The sequence below is a fragment of the Neovison vison genome, chromosome 5 (assembly GCF_020171115.1).
Source record: "Neovison vison isolate M4711 chromosome 5, ASM_NN_V1, whole genome shotgun sequence".
Taxonomy (NCBI): Eukaryota; Metazoa; Chordata; class Mammalia; order Carnivora; family Mustelidae; genus Neogale; species Neogale vison.
The window spans coordinates 7423411-7440645 of record NC_058095.1 but is presented as its reverse complement, the minus strand read 5'-3'; the positions used below and the strand labels follow the sequence as shown (position 1 = coordinate 7440645).

The 17235-nt window shown below is 49.9% G+C and overlaps 1 protein-coding gene across 1 annotated transcript in view; it reads right to left on the bottom strand.

Moving 5' to 3' along the window:
* Window positions 1–17235, bottom strand: part of SDK2 (sidekick cell adhesion molecule 2) — a 249032-nt gene that overhangs the window by 53460 nt on the left and 178337 nt on the right. The window contains exons 13-18 of the mRNA XM_044247508.1: window positions 12317–12493; window positions 11828–11964; window positions 11073–11220; window positions 7453–7593; window positions 5734–5915; window positions 5093–5208 (exon numbers count right to left, since the gene is read on the bottom strand). Of these exons, the coding sequence (XP_044103443.1) occupies window positions 5093–5208; window positions 5734–5915; window positions 7453–7593; window positions 11073–11220; window positions 11828–11964; window positions 12317–12493 (901 nt within the window). The remainder of the gene's footprint in view (window positions 1–5092; window positions 5209–5733; window positions 5916–7452; window positions 7594–11072; window positions 11221–11827; window positions 11965–12316; window positions 12494–17235) is intronic.

Here is a 17235-nt window from a genome sequence, read left to right as displayed (position 1 = left end):
ATTCCTGCTACACATTTATCTTTTTACTTTCGTTGGCTTTTGAATCATGTAAATACGTTTCCTGTTTAAAAAATTAAATTAAAAGAATTTTTAAAATTCATGGAAGGATTTGGCAGTAGCAGGGAAATTATATATACATTTATCCATTGATCCAGCAATCTCCTTTCTATGAATCTATTCCAAAGCGAAATGTGAAGAATATGAAAAGATAGATGCACAAAGATATCCACTGCAGAGATGTTCATTATAGTAAAAGTCTGGAAACAACCCAAATGTCACTGCTGGGGAGCTGCCTGACCAAACTGGAAACGTAACGTGGAAACCAAACGTGGAAAGCCATGCCATGGAGTCCAACACAGATGTTGACAAGGAAACCAGAATCTCTATATTCCTAAGGTGCAATCCCCGGGATATAATGCAAATAAAGAAGCAAGACGGAGAAAATGTAGAGTGTCCTTTATCGAAGAATGTTATCGAAGTAACATTTATACATGTTTGCATTTGCTTATGTTCAAGAAATGAAAGGAAAAACCAAACCAACCAAACAAAAAGAAATCAAACCTATGGGGGAGGGAAAGGAGAATTCAGGCTGATTTTCTCCGAACGTACTTTGTATATCTAACTTTGGAACCGCGTAACTATGTTCCATAATTATAGAAGAAAATTAAATTAAAAAATCAATCCCTAAAAATCGAAACCAAAATGAAACAAATCGACCCAGCGCTGTATTGAACTGTAGCAAACTTACACAGAGAGAAACTATTTCTGGAGACTTTGTAGCCCTGGCAGGGGAAGGACGTCCCCAGCGGGATACGCCTCAGGAACAGAAAGCGCTGCAAATCACCTGCCACGATCTTTGGTCCTCAGCATGGTGGGATGACTGTTCGGAGACGGTTGTGGGTGTTTTGGGGATAAAGTAGGCAGGTAATTACGTTGGTGTTGTAGGAACTGGATTTTCGGTATGGAGGAAAGAGAGACAAAGACCTATAAGATGATTAAAGAGCTTATAGTCCTGAAATTGAATTGAAGTATCTGTATGTGTCTTATCTAAAAAGGAGGAGGAGGAGAAGCATTTCCGAGCTGTCCATTAACAGAGCCTAGAAATGGCCTCTGGTGTTAGCTGGTGTTAAGGAGAGCCTTCAGGGCCTAGGCTGTGGTATCTATCATTTCCCACCGAAAAGAGCAAGACTGCCTGAAGTCACGGCTGATCCCAGGGACACACGGGGCAGGAACTGGAGACAGCTTGAACCATCCTATCAGCCTACTGGGGCCCTGTTAAAAGGATTCAGCAACCAAAGAGGCCAACGATGGGCCCATCTGGCATCAACACGAATAATGAAACCTACAAGATGAGTTAACAATGCTTGAGTACATAATAATTTACCAACAATTAAACAAAAAATTGTCCTCCTCTCCCCCATCCAAATTCACCTGTCACTTTAGAAGATGCTAAGGAATGGCATTCCTGACTCTGAAAATTGGTAGGCGATGGAGAAGGACAGAGTTTTGACCAGGATTTTCCTAGATGAACGGAATCTTCAGGTAAGCAAAGAGTTGGTAAGGGGGAAATTTCTTTTTACTGGAAACTGTTTCTGCTAATACATCAAGGAGAAATTATAATATTTGACCGTCCCCCTTTTGCAGCCCTACTGAAATAACAGGTCACACAGGGTGGTCGGTGGTCACCACGCGATAGTAAGAGAGATAGCCAGACCTTAGGCCTTCTGATGTTAAGGGCACAGCACCATTTAAGAAACAATATTTTGGGGGGGGTGGGACCACGAAATCACTAAACCTGAATTTGATCAAACCTCTAGTTTTAAGTTCCAATTTGCTGCGAACATAGCATTCACAGGCCTGTGTTAAATGACCCCACAGAGAGGCAACTGGCAAAATCCAGGCTGTGGAAAATTCTATAGGGCAAATGATTACGTTTCTTGACTAGATAAATTACAAGAAAAAGAGAGTGAGAAAGGAGAGAGAGAGACAGAGAGACTCTTAGATCAGCCAAGACCCAAAAGAACACTGAACCAGTTGCCATCGTGAGGACCTCATTGGGATCCTGAAGCAAATACAGCCACTAGTTGAAGAAACCAGGCCCAATGGCATATCCGATGACATCAAGGGGACCGGTGATATTTTTAGGCACGATGATGACAGTGTGGGTACTGTGGTTGTGTCTGAAACAGAGGCTTTATGATACTTCTTGGCAGAACTGTTTATGGATGAAATGATACAGGGGCCTGGGATTTGCTCAACAATATTCCAGGGCAGAGTCGGAGGGTCGGGAACAGACAGAACACATTTGGCCACGAGCTGGGAATTGTTAAAGCTGGGACGCGTTAGGGTCTTCTAAAGTTATTACTGTTTTCCCTCTTCTTTGGGAAATGTCTGAACATTTTTAAAAATTCCAAGGTTGGGAGGGGGGGAGTCCATTCACATTGGAGGAATGCAAAAGGCCACGCCCTGCCGTTTTCTCCCTGTGATGCTGAAGGCCGGGGCAGCAAGAAACAAAATCCCTGCTTGAATCCATTTGTATTTAGAAAAAATAAAAAAATAAAAAAAAAATAAGGCATAGTTATTATAGTTAAATCGTAGGACACCTTTAAAAAAATTTTCATCTGCCTATTTATTTAGAAAAAGAGAGAGAGCATGTGAGTGAGCAAGGGGAGGGACAGAGGAGAGGCAGAGAGAGAATCCTTTAAGCAGGCTCCCTGCTGATCCCACGACCTGAGATCACGACCTGAGCCGAAATCAAGAGTCAGATGCTTCCCTGACTGAGCCCCCCGCCCCAGGGGTCCCGACACATTTTCTTTTTAAAGCAAGAGATATAGGCGCTGAAATTTGAATCGGAGCCTTGCAGTTGCTCTGGCTTTGAACAAGTTACTTGCCTCTCGTGCCTCAGTTTCCTCCTCTGTGAAATGGGGTGAGGAGAAGACTTCCTTCTTCTGAGAGAAGAATGCAAGGCAGGCCAAGCTGTCCTACGCACAAAATCCCTGGGCTGTTCATGCCCACGGATGTTTTTAAGGACAAGCCATGGGTGCGGGGCACGAGGCAGACCTGGAAATCACGCGGGCTTCCGCAGCTTCCTCCTGCTCTGTCCGGGTCATGGCCCTGACAGTCCTGGCTATATGGCCCACCAGGAGCCACCTGCCTTAGAAGTCTGCAGCCTGGCCCCATCCTCCCCACCCCCAGTTTGTGAAAGAAAACTTAGAATTGGCAGCAAGAAGCTAATTGTTCCCAGCTCAGCTCCTCTGCTTCTCAGCGCTGTTCGAGCCTCCCCTTCCCTCCCCTGCCTCCCCCCAGAGTCCCAATTAGGAGGCTTTCGGGCCGGCCAGCCAGTCAGCCAGTGTTCAGCAGCAGTCCCCTGCCCCAGGACAGCCCTGCGCGGCCCTGGCACCCTGTCTTCCCCGGAGCAAGAGGGCCGTAGCAGGCCCGTACCCGGCTCTAGACCGTCCCTCCTTTATTTGCAACACCAGCAGAAAATTCTGGGGGTGATTTACACTCCATCCTTTCTGCCCAAGCCACCCTTTTCTCTCAGGAATAACGGCTAAGGCTGCGAGTCCTAGAAATCATCTGGACTGTCCCGCACATGCAGCTTTGGAGCAGAGTGAGTGCAGGAACCTTCTGGAAGTGTCGGCGGTCATCATGAGTCCCTGGATCCCTGGGCTCCAAGCCAGAGGCCGCAGGGTTTCTCCTTCATGGCCTGCTTCCCATGGCACACCCCTCCCACATCTGGAGGGGGCCGGCTGCCTCCTCCCACCTGCCCCAAGCTGCACACGGTGCATTAGGTGATCGGTCTTCTGTTCTTTTACAGGGGGCTGGCAGGGTACTCCCTGCAGGGTGGGAGCAGAGACCGGGGCATGGGAGCAAGGTCCGGGATCTTGGAGGGGAGGGCTGAGACGTCCTGACTTGTGCGGTTATAATGACAGCAGATTCACAGCTGCCACAGGACCCCCCGCCCATGTTACCAATACCAGGATTGAATGGCACCTGCTACCATTACTGCTAAGTTCGTTGTCACACGCTGACCTGCGTCCCCCCAACTCCCCAAACTCACATGTTGAAGTCCTAACCCCCAGGGCCTCAGGAGGGGACTATATTCGGACAGAGGGTCTTTAAAGAGGCAGTGAAGTTAAGATGAGGTCAGTAAGGGGGTCGCAGTCCAGTGTGAGCAGTGTCCTTTCAAGAAGAGGCTGGGATGCACACAGAGGAGGGACCACACGTGGACACCGGGAGAAGGTGGCACCTATGCACCAAGGACAGTGGCCTCGGAGGGAATCAGCCCTGCCCAGACCTGGATCTCAGACTTCCAGCCTCCGTAAGTGGGAAGACAAAAATTTTTGTTGTTGGAGCCGCCTGGACGGTGGCACCTGGTTAGGGCCCCTGGCTCGGGCAAACGTGTCTCTGCAAGGTACTTCTGTGCGTGTCACTGAGCCCAGTGAGTTACGGATATTGTCTCATTCAGTCCTCATGCGCCCCTAAGGAGTAGGCCTGAGTATCGTCCTCATGCACGCATGAGGGGAGGGGACGTTATTCTGGTTTTCCTGCATCTAGAACGGAGCTTATAGGAAGACTCGACAAACATGAAGGAGCAGGGCTCAGACAGATTGTAGGACGTGTCTAGGGAGCCGGCGAGAGGCAGAGCCAGAGCCTGGATTCTAGCACACATCTGTCACAGTCCCAGTCCTGTGTCCTTAACCACACTCTCAGCGGGGTCAAGTGCAGCCCAAGGACACGTGTGGGTCTAGGAAGGCTTGGCAGGAAGAAGCAGATTCTGGATTTTTCTGGGGCCGCGGCTATGCCCAGGTGTTCCTAAGCCTGAGACAAATGTGGTTTGCTTATAGCCCAGTCTTCCCGAGAAAGCTCCTCCGCACGGGGTCACAGGCTGGGCAGTATCCTGGCCCCCTCACAGCCTGGAAGGGGCCGCATGCCCTTTACCTTGATCACGTGTCGTCTGCTTGGCTTGAACCAATGATTTCAGAAGCACAGGGGGTCCCTCCCCTCCTCCCCGCTATTTGGCCTGCGGCCTCCCTCAGAGCTCAGAGAATCCCCAGCCTTCCTCCGGGGGCCGCGGGGAGGCCTCACGCACCTTGTAGCCCTGGTTGATGCCGTTGATGAACTGGGGGCTGGGGGCATTCCAGGTGAAGCGGATGGTTGTGGAGTTGGTGGCTTCCGCGTGCACGTTGCCAGGAGGGACGGTGGGGACTGAGGAGAGCAGAGGGACAGGGCGGGGGATGGTAGAGGGGGTAGAGTCAGTCTTGGGCATTAAGCAGAGGAATAACAAAGGCAGGGGTCTGCTCTGCCCTGCCCTCTCCCCCTTTGCGTGGACTCGAGGTACCCTCTTTCTCTCGATCAGTCTGGGTGTCAGTACACGCGCCTGGCCCACTCATGGGCTACAGACAAACAGAAGTGATGGATGGGAACGTGCTTGGGGAAGGTCGTTCTGCACAACCCTCGAAGCCAGCTGTTTCATGATCCAGGTGACGTGGACCCTGAAGAAGGTCCCCGTACTCCCGAAGCCTCTGCCTTCCTCATGCTCCCCCACAACTCCCCTGCCCCTTGGCACCCTCCCGCCCTACGGTGTAGCCAGGCACAGCGGGCCACAGCTCAGGACTGGGGGTAACCGGTGCCGTGGCCGAGGCGGGACTGGACAGGTCCAGGACTGATAGGCACGGGCCAGGGAGGGAGAGAGAAAGCACCAGCTCCTCCACGGTCACGATCCCCACCCACCTCCCTGCAGTGTCCACTCGGCGACTTTGCTGCTGTAGACACCCAGACCGGCACTGTTGTAGGCGGCCACCTCGATCTCGTAGTTGGTCCAGATGATGAGGTCCTCCAGCAGCAGATTGTTGACGTCAGCGTCTGTGATGTTCTTAAACTGGTACCCGACGGGCAGCCCGGCCAGGCAGTACCTAAGGGGAGGGAGGAAGGCAGGGGGTGGCGGGCTGGAGACAGCCTGATGGGCACATGCCCAGGAAACCACGTGTGATGGTGCGAATGTTCCATATGCCGTCCAATATGGCCGTCCAACATGGCCGTCCAACATGGCAGCCGCTCTTGGGCGTGGCTGCTGAGCCCTTGAAATGTGGTTGGTATAGCCGGGAACGTGGGTTGTATTTAAATTAAATAATCACAGGAGACCAACGGCTATCTCCCTGTACAGCACAGGTCCAGAGGACGTGTCTGTACTATTTGATGGGTTTGGACACTGGAGAGATTAGCTAACCATGGAAGCTAAGAGTTTCTGGGCAGAGCACACTGGTCTCACCTAGGAGGGGTCATCGATGGAGAGCCAGGTCCAAAGGCTGGGCTCACTTTCTTTGTCCCTCCAAAGGAGTGCCTCCCTCTTTTGACAGTCACTGACTTAGGTGGAGAGAACAAACTTGAGCTACCTACTCTACCAATTTCTACTGGAAAAAGAACACATGATAATACAGAAGTGGGTCTGTATGGACAAAATCTGGGGGGATGGTTAGATCATCGGAGAACCACAACCCAAATGTTATTGGAAAATTAGAGGCTCCAGCTTATTTTGATGTGTTACAAGACCCTGTAACAATGGTCCTCAGTGGCTTATCATGCATCAGAAATACCCAGAGGGCTTGCAGAAATCCAGGTTGCTGGGCCCACTTCTAAGTTTTCCATGATCAGGTATAGGACTTGAGAGTTTGCAGTCAAATTGAGGCCGTTGTTGGTCTAGGGAACACCCTTTGAGCACCACTCGCCATTAGGGTTCACCGAAAACCCACAATAAAATTAACGGATCGTGGAGTGGTCAAGTCAACCATAATGCCCTCCAGATCTGGGACATGCTGGAGCTGGAGAGCGCACACATACAGGAAAGAAATGCACATTTTGCAGCCTGCCAGAATTCAGCATACTGATGGATGCTCAGGAACTTCAACTTTATGCTAATTTGAATTTACGACCTCCAATTAGTAGCACTTAATAACTCAGTTAGAGGTTATCAGTGAAATACCCTTGGTCAAGTGTAGACATAAAAGTTTCCATAACTGGGCTTCATTTTGCGATAAGGACCACCAAAGGAGGTCTACCGTTTGACCAGCCCTTGGTTCAGTATGGTGGCTTCAGATGGAGTATTCTTGGTTTCCGGGGTGGTTGGCCCGTTGGAGTTACCTGTCTCCCTGTGCCTTTCCTGTGAAGCCCTGACGTGTGGCTGACCTGCCTATCCACACAGCCTTGAGGACATTACACTGTACCTCCTCTCTCAAGCACTCCCATTAGTTTTCCAAGACCCTGCCTTCTGGAAGTTCCTCTACAGATCTAACCCGAGTCCTTCCTACAAGGGCAAAGTCATTTCTTGTCGCGTGGTGGTCCCTGTGAGATGGAGAAGGACCTGTCGTGACTTGGCTGTTTTCCCATCCACTCCAAACCCTCCCCCGGGGTGGGGGCTGTCCCTCCTTTCCCCAGGGAAGAGGGGACACCTACCTGATGACGTAGCCCTTGAGAAGGCCATTCTGGTGGCTCTCGGGAGGCGGCTGCCACTGGATCATGATGGACTGATTGGTCCGGCCGCTGGCGATGACATTCTGCGGGGGGGCTGTGGGGGGCTCCTCGGGGAGGGAGACCCTGGATAGGAAAATATCAAGAGTGGGTGGTCTTTCCACTCTTAGTCTCGAGGGCAAATACAGGAGTTTAACGGGATAAGGGGAGGCTGCTCGGTTCCTGGATGACTCTGCACAGTTGCTGTGTGCTTTTGGGCAAGTCACTTTACCTCTCTGAGCTTGCTCCTTTATCTTTTAAAGAAGTATAATAAACCTCCACTTGCCTGCTTCCTAAAACTAGTTGAGGCTCAAGGACACCATGTATGGAATCGTTTCAAAAAACACCACAAAGCCCCAGATGTGTTTGTGTCTGTGCAGCTCAGGGACATGGGCCTCAGTTTCGCGGATGTCAGAGAAGCTGCTGTGGGGGCTGATGAGGTCTTGAGTCCTCCGGTATTTCAGAAGCAGGAGTGTTCAACACTTGCAGGCTGGTGGTGCTGTGTGATGAGGCTTCCTTTTCTGCCCAGCTGAGCTCCAAGCTGTGGGCAGGGCAGGCCAGGTGGGGCTGGGGACGCACGTGGTGGGGGGGGGCCCATCCCCCATTTCCAGAAGCGAGCGTCACCGCATGTCTTTCTCTGGCACTGCTGGGGGACGCAGTGTTCCACTGCGGTGTGCCGTTCGCCCAACTGACACGCGCCCATTAAAACCAGAAATTAATTATTTCTGATGGATGTCTCTCCCTTTCAGTTTATTTTTATGTTTTTTCTTTCTGACGGATAGCTTTCCAAAACGTACTGCGCACTCCCATGTCTTTGTAAAGCCTGCGAGCGAGGGTGATTTAACCTTTTTCTTCGTGACTCGGGGCTATTAGTGTGAAGATTCATCAGGAAGATGAATCAGGGCTTGAAGTGAAGCTTGAAGATCCGTAGAAAGTGGAGGGTGGTTTCCCCGACACTTGGAGGCTTTGTGTCGTCGGGATTTTGTAGTTCTGAAGGGCTGGGGCCGCGGCCACTTTGCTCCCAGCAGCCCTCAAGGTCTACACACAGCCGGGCACATAGTAGGTGTTCAACAAACAGTGAGGGAATAAATCCTCCCTGCCAGGCTGTTACCTGCCCCCCTCGCTTTCCTGTTAGGGTGTCACGACCCTCGTGGCATCCCCCTCGTGAGAGTCACAAAGACTCCAGCCCACTGGAACTGTGGCAGAACCAAGTGATCGATTTAAGCCAGATGTCCGCGTACAAACACACCTAAGAGAGTCTTTTCAAGAGCCAAGTACATTCTTGGTTCCTTTGTAAAAATATCAGTTGATGATATATGTGAGTGTTTATTTCTGGGCTCTCTATTCTGTTCCATTGGTCTAAGTGTCTATTTTTATGCCAGGATCATGCTGTTTTGATTACTACGGCTTTCGAGGATAGTGTGAAATCAGGAAATGGGATGCCTCCAGCTCTGTTCTCAGGATTGCCTTGGCTACTCAAGGTCTTTTGTGGCTCTGTACACATTTTAGGATTTTTTTTTTTTTTCTAATTCAGGAAAGATGCCACTGGGTAACACTGACAATTTAACAATAGTAATTCTTCTCAGTGGGGAAAGGGTAGTCTCTCCAATTCATGGTGTGGGGAAAACTGGACAGCCACGTGCAGAAGAATGAAACTGGACCCCCATCTTACACCACTCACAAAATAAACTCAAAATGGATTAGATTTAATTGTAGGACCCTAAACCATAAAACTCCTAGAAGAAAACATGGGGAAAGGCTCTTTGACATTGGACCGGGCAGTGATTTCTGGATATGACAACAAAAGCACAAGCAAGAAAAGCAAAAGTAAGTTAAGTGGGACCTTAGCAAACTGAAAACCTCCTGCCCAACAAAAGAAACACTCCACAAAATGGAAAGCCCACACGCTGAATGGGGGAGAACATCTGCAAGCCCCAAGTCTGATAAGGGGATAATATGCAAAACACATAAAGAACACATACAACCCCAGAGCAAAAAAAAGAAAAACAACCCAATTCAAAATGGGCAGAAGATCTGCATCGGCATTTTTCCCACGAAGACCCACAGATGACCAATAGGTACGTGAAAAGATGCTCGGTGTCCCTCAACATCAGGGAAACGCACATGAAAACCACAATGAGATACCACCTCCCACCTGTCCCAACGGCCATCATCGAAAAGACAAGAGGTAACAGGTGTTGGTGAGGACGTGGAGAAAAGGAATCCTTGGGCACTGGGGGTGGAGATGCAAACTGGTGTTGCCACCGTGGAAAACAGGATGGCGCTCCCACAAAAAATGAAAGGCAGAACTACCGAATGGTCCAGCTGTCCCACTTCTGGGTATCTGTCCATCCAAAGGAAATGAAAATAGGATCTTGAAGGGACACCTGCACCGCCATGTTCACTGCAGTATTAGCCACAGCAGCCAAGACACGGAAGCACCCCAAGCCTCCGTCCACGGAGGAGTGGACCAGGAAGATCTGGTATATGTATACAGCGGCAGAGCATTTAGCCAGGAGGAGGAGGAGATCCTGCCATTTCCCACAACATGGATGGACCCTGAGGGCACGATGCTAAGTGAGATAGAGTCAGACGGAGAAAGACAAGTACTGTACGATCTCACTCATATGGAATCTAAAAAAGCTGAACTTAGCCAGAGTGGAGAGTGGTAGTTACCAAGGGCGGGTGGGTGGGGGAGACTGGGAGTCAGTGGTTGAGGGCACAAACGTCCAGTGATAAGATTAGTAAGTTCTGGGGATCTGAAGAGGAGCACGGTGATTGTAGCTAAAAAGACTGTATCATATACTTAAACGTTGCTCAGAAAATAGATCTTAAATATTCTCGCCACTGCAAAGAAACGGTGATTTTGCGATGGGACAGAGGGGTTAGCCAACACCACGCGGTGATTCTGTTGCACTGTGTAGATCAGCATCTGTCCACCTTACACTCCACCATGTTCTGGGTTGACGGTACCTCAATAAATCTGGAAGAATTAAAAAGAAACCCGGAAGAGGGTTTCTCTTCTCCCACAGCTTGGGGGCGTGGATTTGTGTCGCTTTCACTCTGACCTTCCATCCTTTGGGGCTGAGGTGGTCAGAAGGGCCTCCTACATAAGTGGGTCTTCCCAGATGATGCTTGAAAATGGATGACCCTCTGCTTTTAGTTAATTTTCATCACTTTGCAGAATCTTCGCTGAACGCTTACTAGGATCTGGCATTGTGCAAGTCATTGGTCACAGAGACCCGTGTGGGTCCATGGCCCCGTATACCCATGGCCACGTGACAGTGACGGCGTCTGTGAGGAGCTACAGGTAAGTCTTTGAACTTGGCCAGCTCCCAGGGAGGGGACCACTAACTCCGGTGGGGGCTCATCCCACACCAGGCACCGCTTACAGTGCCTCCCTTGTCACTTCCCGTCCTCCTGTGGCGTCCCTGTGAGGCAGTGGTCTGGGTCTGCGCTCAGCTAGGCCCCACGATGCCACATGGGACTCGGCTGTAGGTCCCCTCAGACCCTCCCTTCGATGGAGTCACCCAGAGCCCCTCTGGAAGAACACTGACCCCCCTCACCTCTCCGTGTCCTTGCTGAACTGTCCCTTCCCCACGTCGTTGACTGCACAAAGGCGGAACTGGTAGGAGCGTGCCGGCACCAGGCCCTTGACCATCACCGAGGTAGCCTCGGGGTCCACACTGGCCAGGAGCACCGTCCAGGGGGCATCTACGAGGACAGAGGGTGCAGGCGGAGGGGGACAACCCTGGAGGCCCCGCTCCCTACCCCATTCTAGCAGAGGACAGCCTCCTGGACTTGGTCCACTAGAGGCTGGTCATGTCATTTATCTGGGTCCCCTTAGCCCACCTGTCCCGGGGGGCTGGAATGTCCTGGGGAGGAAGCAAGGGCTCACAGGACTGGAGATGATGCACCTGCATCATCATCCAACCCCCCCCCCCCCCCCCCCCCCCCCCCCCCCCCGTGCCAACTGATGAGCTCCAAGGCAAACTGTATTTAAAACATCATTCAAATGAGGTCTGCTAATTTCCGGAGTTCACAGCTTGGGGTCTTGGAGGATAAAAAGCAAAAACTCGCCACTGCCTGGGGGGCTCTGGAGTGGCAGGCCCTGCGTGTCCCCCCCCCCCCCACAGCGATCCTTATGCCACTGTCACAATGACCGGGGGGAGGCACGGGCCAATGCGCATTTCTCAGGGAAGCTGCAGTTTCCAGAAGGCCTGCTCAAAGGCACGGGACTGGGAAGCAGGGGAGCTGGAGCCAGGCCCCAGGCCAACTCCCCGAGTCCGTGCTCCCCGCTGGCTGGGGCGGGGAGGCTTACTGTTCTCCGACATCTCCAGGATGTAGCGGAGCAGAGGGCTGTTGCCGTCGAAGGGCTTGGCCCACGTCAGGTTGATGGCCCGTCTCTCTGCGGTGCTGAGGGTCGCCACGGGGTGCTCGGGGGCGTGAGGCAGCTGCCTGGGGGAGAGATATGGTGGGGTCACCTGTGAAGCCCGGAGTCAGGGGACACACAAGTGCCTGGGATTCAGACTGAACATCACAACTGCCTGTGCTCAGCCATCGGCCTTCGGCCTGGAGGCTCTGGGGACCGCCTCCCATCCCCCCTACCGCCTCCCACCCGGTCCAAAGCCATATCCAGAGTCCCCAGCTCTTGACAGAGGGCTGAACTGAGCTGGGGGAAGGCCTTGGAGGAGGTCTGGGTATGTCCCCAGAGGGCAGCGGACCCAGGTCCCACATGGCCCAGGCGTCCGCCAACATAAGCCTCCTGTTGTGGCCTGTACCCCCTACACTGGGGCCAGGGCGCCCTTACCGGACACGCAGGTGGGCGCTGCGAGAGTCATTGCCTCCCGCCGACAGCACCCGGCAGGTGTACGTGCCGATGTCCCCCGACCACGTCTGCGAGATGTGCAGGGAGCCGTTTTTGTCGAGACGGATGCGGGGGCTGCTCTCCGTGCCCAGGGCGGCCCCGTCCTTCTCCCAGACGTACCTGAGGGGAAGGAGCAGTGGTCAGAAAAGAGGGGTCGGGAAGTAGGGGGCCCTGCTGGGGCTCAGCCTGGGGCTGGTCTGGAGCCGAGCCCCAAAGGCAGCAGGGCACTCCCCAGGAGACACAGGCCCCCCGGGGCTGATCCCAGGTGGGAGCACGGTGTGTGTGTGGGGGCACCCGCACAGCCTGCAGCCCTCCGTCCGTGTCGCAGGGCGCTCTGTCCAGGAGGCTTAGCCCACGAAGCCATTATACCTCCTGTTCAGGTCTAGGTCAGAGCCGTGTTGCTTTTGGCCAGAAGCCACCGCCAAGCAGCCAGCAGGAAAGAGCCGGCAAAAGGTAATCTTCCCAAGAGGTTAAAAGAGTACAGCCGGAAGAAGAATGACAGTTTCTGCCCAGACTACATTTTGGAATTAGTTTTATGAGGGGAATCATTAGATCAATGCATCACCGTGACAAATTGACTTTAGTGTCCAAAAAATCACTTTAGCTTCGGTCAGTCAGTACAAAGGGGGACTTGAGAAATTACACACATGCCCGTGCCTGACAATAAGAAATATCTCCCCTGGAATGATCCTGGAGGAAATACAACTATTACTGTCATCCGTGTAACGTGGGGTGCCCATTCTGGGGAGCACGTCACGCTGATGCCCTCCCCGGGCAAGGTTGGCCAGGGCGCCGGGAGGCAGGGCAGGGAGCCAGGAGGGGGGCTGGGCAGTTTTGCGCATGACCCGTCACTCGCTCAGCCGGGGACTATGTGGCCTGAGCCACGAGGTGTGGCAGCTATCGGTATCAGAGAATCTAAAGCTGCTGGGGAGAATGAGCCTATAATATTTTTAAGTTAAAAAAAATCAGAAAATTGCAATTGCAAATAAAAAAATAATTGACAAATTACGCATTGCAATTACAAATAAAAAAAAAATTTAAAAAAAATTCAGGGCAAGAAAACTGAAAAGCTTTCCCATCACGGGGAACCACGAGTAACAGTGGAACATCGCCGTTTCAGACTCTTCTCCCCTGCCCCAAGGGGGCCTGGCACCACAGTGCTGTTGGGTTCCGAATTCAGATTCCCTGGTCAAATGCTGTCTTGGCCACTTACCAGCTTCGTGATCCTGGGTGTGTTTATAGCCTCCCTGTGCCTTTGTTTCCTCATTTGTCCTACGAGGAAAAATAGTACCACCCACCTTCTAGGGTTCCTATAAGGATAGTGTAAGTTCATAGAAAAGGCTTCCAGTAGTAAGGGAGCCATAGAAGTTAGTCATGGATTTTGACTCTCAGAGCACATGCTGGTAAATAATGGGTAGCAACAAAGTATCAAAGACTCTTCCCAATGTGACCCCTGCAGACCCTGGTTTGTACTGGCTGCTCGGTAGGACCCACGCAGCTGCTCTGCAGTTGTTCCCGCCCTCCTGGGAAGGGCTCCTCGTTCTCTCACATTATAGTTAATGCTGTGAGGAACATCCTTGCAGCAGATTTCCATACATCCTAAATCATTTCCTCCGGGATAAGTTCTCAGCAGTGAAATTGCGGAGTTAAATTTTAAGGCTTTTTATATACATTTACAAATTGTCAGACGTAATCACCTTCAATTCATCTCCATAGCTAGAAAAGAATCATCCTTGACAGCGCTGATGGCACGTGTAGAATTTTACTTAAAAGGAAATCTAGGGGGCGGAGAGTAATTCCTGCTTAAGAAACAGCCTCTGGCAAACAGACGTTCTTGGCCGCGGGACATGGTGTCTTAGGAAGGGAGTATCACCACCTGTGGAGTGTTTGCGCCCAAACAACTAAGCCCGAATCTAATCAGCCATTTACTTGAGTCTAATTAGAAATACAAGGGATAGAAGAACAGGTGTACTGCATCACAAAGGAACAGCTGGCCAAAGCAGGGGTCAGCAAACTAAGGCCCCCTGCCTGTTTGTGTAAATAAAGTTTTATTGAAACAGAGACATGTTCATTTGTTTGCACCTTGTTTGTACAAACAAGACTTGGAGAGCTGTGACAAAAGCTATTTAGTCCCCAAAGCCTAAATATTTACTCTCTGTCTCTTTATAAAAAAAAGTTAGCTGGGCCACTGTCCTGTAGAACCTGGTTTCTGCAGCTAATTAAATGCAGGTAGACAAAGCAGTCATGAACCCAAACATTAAAAGGAAGGGGAGGGGACTGTGTAGAATGAAGGAGATACACCAACAAAATGCCACGTGTGGACCTTGTTTCAGCCCCGAGTTAAACCAACCAACTTTTAGAAGGGACACCTCTCAGGGATGCCTGGGTGGCTCAGTCCATTAAGCCACTGCCTTCAGCTCAGGTAATGATCCCAGGGTCCTAGGATCGAGTCCCACATTGGGAATCCTTGCTCAGCAGGGAGCCTGCTTCTCTCTCTGCCTCTGCCTGCTTGTGCTTACACTCTATCTCTCTCTGACTAAATAAAATCTTTAAAAAAATTCTCTTAAAAAAAAAAGACACCTCTCAGATAATCAGGGATGTTGTAATATGGTATTACAGACATCAAGGGATGGTTCATTGTGTTCCATGTGACAGGGACATGGTTGTTATGTTTCAAGAAAATTCCTTTTAAGTAAGAAATGCACATTGACATATTTAAAGGTGAAATGACACACTTGAGATTTGCTTTTAAAATATTGCCTTAAAAAAATGTGTGGCTGCATAGGAGGAGACAGGTGAGCCAAATGCCGATAATCACTGAGGCCGAGATGGGTATGTAACCAAAGAATACAAATGTAGGGATCCAAAGGGGCACCTGCACCCCAGTATTTGTAGCAGCAATGTCCACAACTGCCAATCTGTGGAAAGAACCCAGATGTCCATAGACAGATGAATAGATAAGGAAGATCCACATATACGGTGGAATACTATGCAGCCATCAAAAATGAAATCTTGCCATCTGCAACGAACAATGTGGATGGAACTAGAGAGTATTACGCTAAGTAAGTCGGTCAAAGAAATAAAATTATCATATGATTTAACTCATATATAGAACTTAAGAAACCAAACACAGAATCATAAGGGAAGGGAAGGAAAAATAGAACAAGACAACATCAGAGGGAGACAAACCATAAGAGACTCTTAATCATAGGAAACAAACTGAGGTTTGCTTGAGGGAAGGGGCATGGGAGGGATGGGGTAAGTGGGTGATGGACATTAAGGAGGGCACGTGATGTTGTATAAGACCAATTAATCACTGAACTCTACCTCTGAAACTAATAATGCACGCTATGTTAATTAATTGAGTTTCAATAAATAAAAAAAAAGAAGTTGGGCACATAAGGTCTGAAGATCTGGGTGTCTCTACTCTGGGCTATATTTGAAATTTTCCATAGTAGAAAATTAAAAAAACAAAACAAAACAACAACTCATGAGTCCATTTAATTCAGGGTAGAAAATTTCCAAAATCATCTGTAATTATATAGCTGGCTATTAAACAATTTTGATGAGCAATTTCAGGACCTTCAGCTTTAAATAATATTAGATAGTCCTCAGGAAATCAAAGAAGGGCAAAAATATTTAGTTACAAGGACATTCATCATAATGTTTCTTTCTTTCTTTTAAAGTAGGCTCCACACCCAGCATGGAGCCCAACATGGGGCTCGAACCCACGACCCTGAGATCAAGACCTGAGTTGAGATTGAGTCAGATGCCCAACAGAGCCAAGCCCTGTGATGTTTCTTAATATTAGAAAAAAACTGAGAAACCAGCCAAATATTCAGCATTGGGGAACAAAAATTATGTTACATCCATACAAAGGACAAGTGAATAATCATATAATGAAGTCTATACAAGAATATTTATGGACAAGGGAAGAGAGTCACAATGGGTTCTTAGGGGAAAAAGCAGACAAAGTGTGTCTCTAGGTTTTTTATAGATGACACTCTAATATTATTACCATTATATTATTATTATATTACTATATTAATATTATTAAAATTATTGAGAGAAACAGATAAACCTACTTCTCTTCTTTTTCCCTCCTTCCCCATTGTTGGTGGTTTATCTGTATTTTCTTTTTTTTTTTTTTTGAAGATTTTATTTATTTATTTGACAGGCAGAGATTACAAGTAGGCAGAGAGGCAGAGACAGAGAGAGGAGGAAGCAGGCTCTCTGCTGAGCAGAGAGCCCAATGTCGGGCTCGATCCCAGGACCCTGGGATCATGACCTGAGCCGAAGGCAGAGGCTTTAACCCACTGAGCCACCCAGGCGCCCCTATCTGTATTTTCTATATTTCCCTCCTATAAAGGGTATCTATTAGCTGTATAATAAAAAAAAAAGGAAATATTGATTAGTATTATCAGTGGCCACAAGTGGATTGCTCAGACTGGGTTTCGATCTCAGCTCAGATATCTAACAGAAGAGTTTCTCCTAAGGTCGTTCTGGAAGCTGTCTGGGCAGGCAACCTACACTTGCTTGGGCCGTGACCCCTGGACTCTGGCTTGATCTTGAGGAGGGCACAGAACACAGAATTAAGTGGCCATCACTGTAATTTGACTGGGTTGCTTGTTGGGTCCTTTCTAGCTTGTCTGGTCAGGGAACTCTCGTGTGTTCCCTAAATCTCCAACAGGGTTTTCAAGTCCAAGGAAGGGGTGGGAGATAGAGGGGTGGGTTTGGCCACAGACTGACAGTTTTGGGGCCTGCAGGACCAATTCTGTGTTCTCTCCCCATCGAGCAAAGATTGCCCTAGACGGGGAGTTCCATTCTAAGGCCAGGAGTCCCCAGTGAACTGGAATATGGTT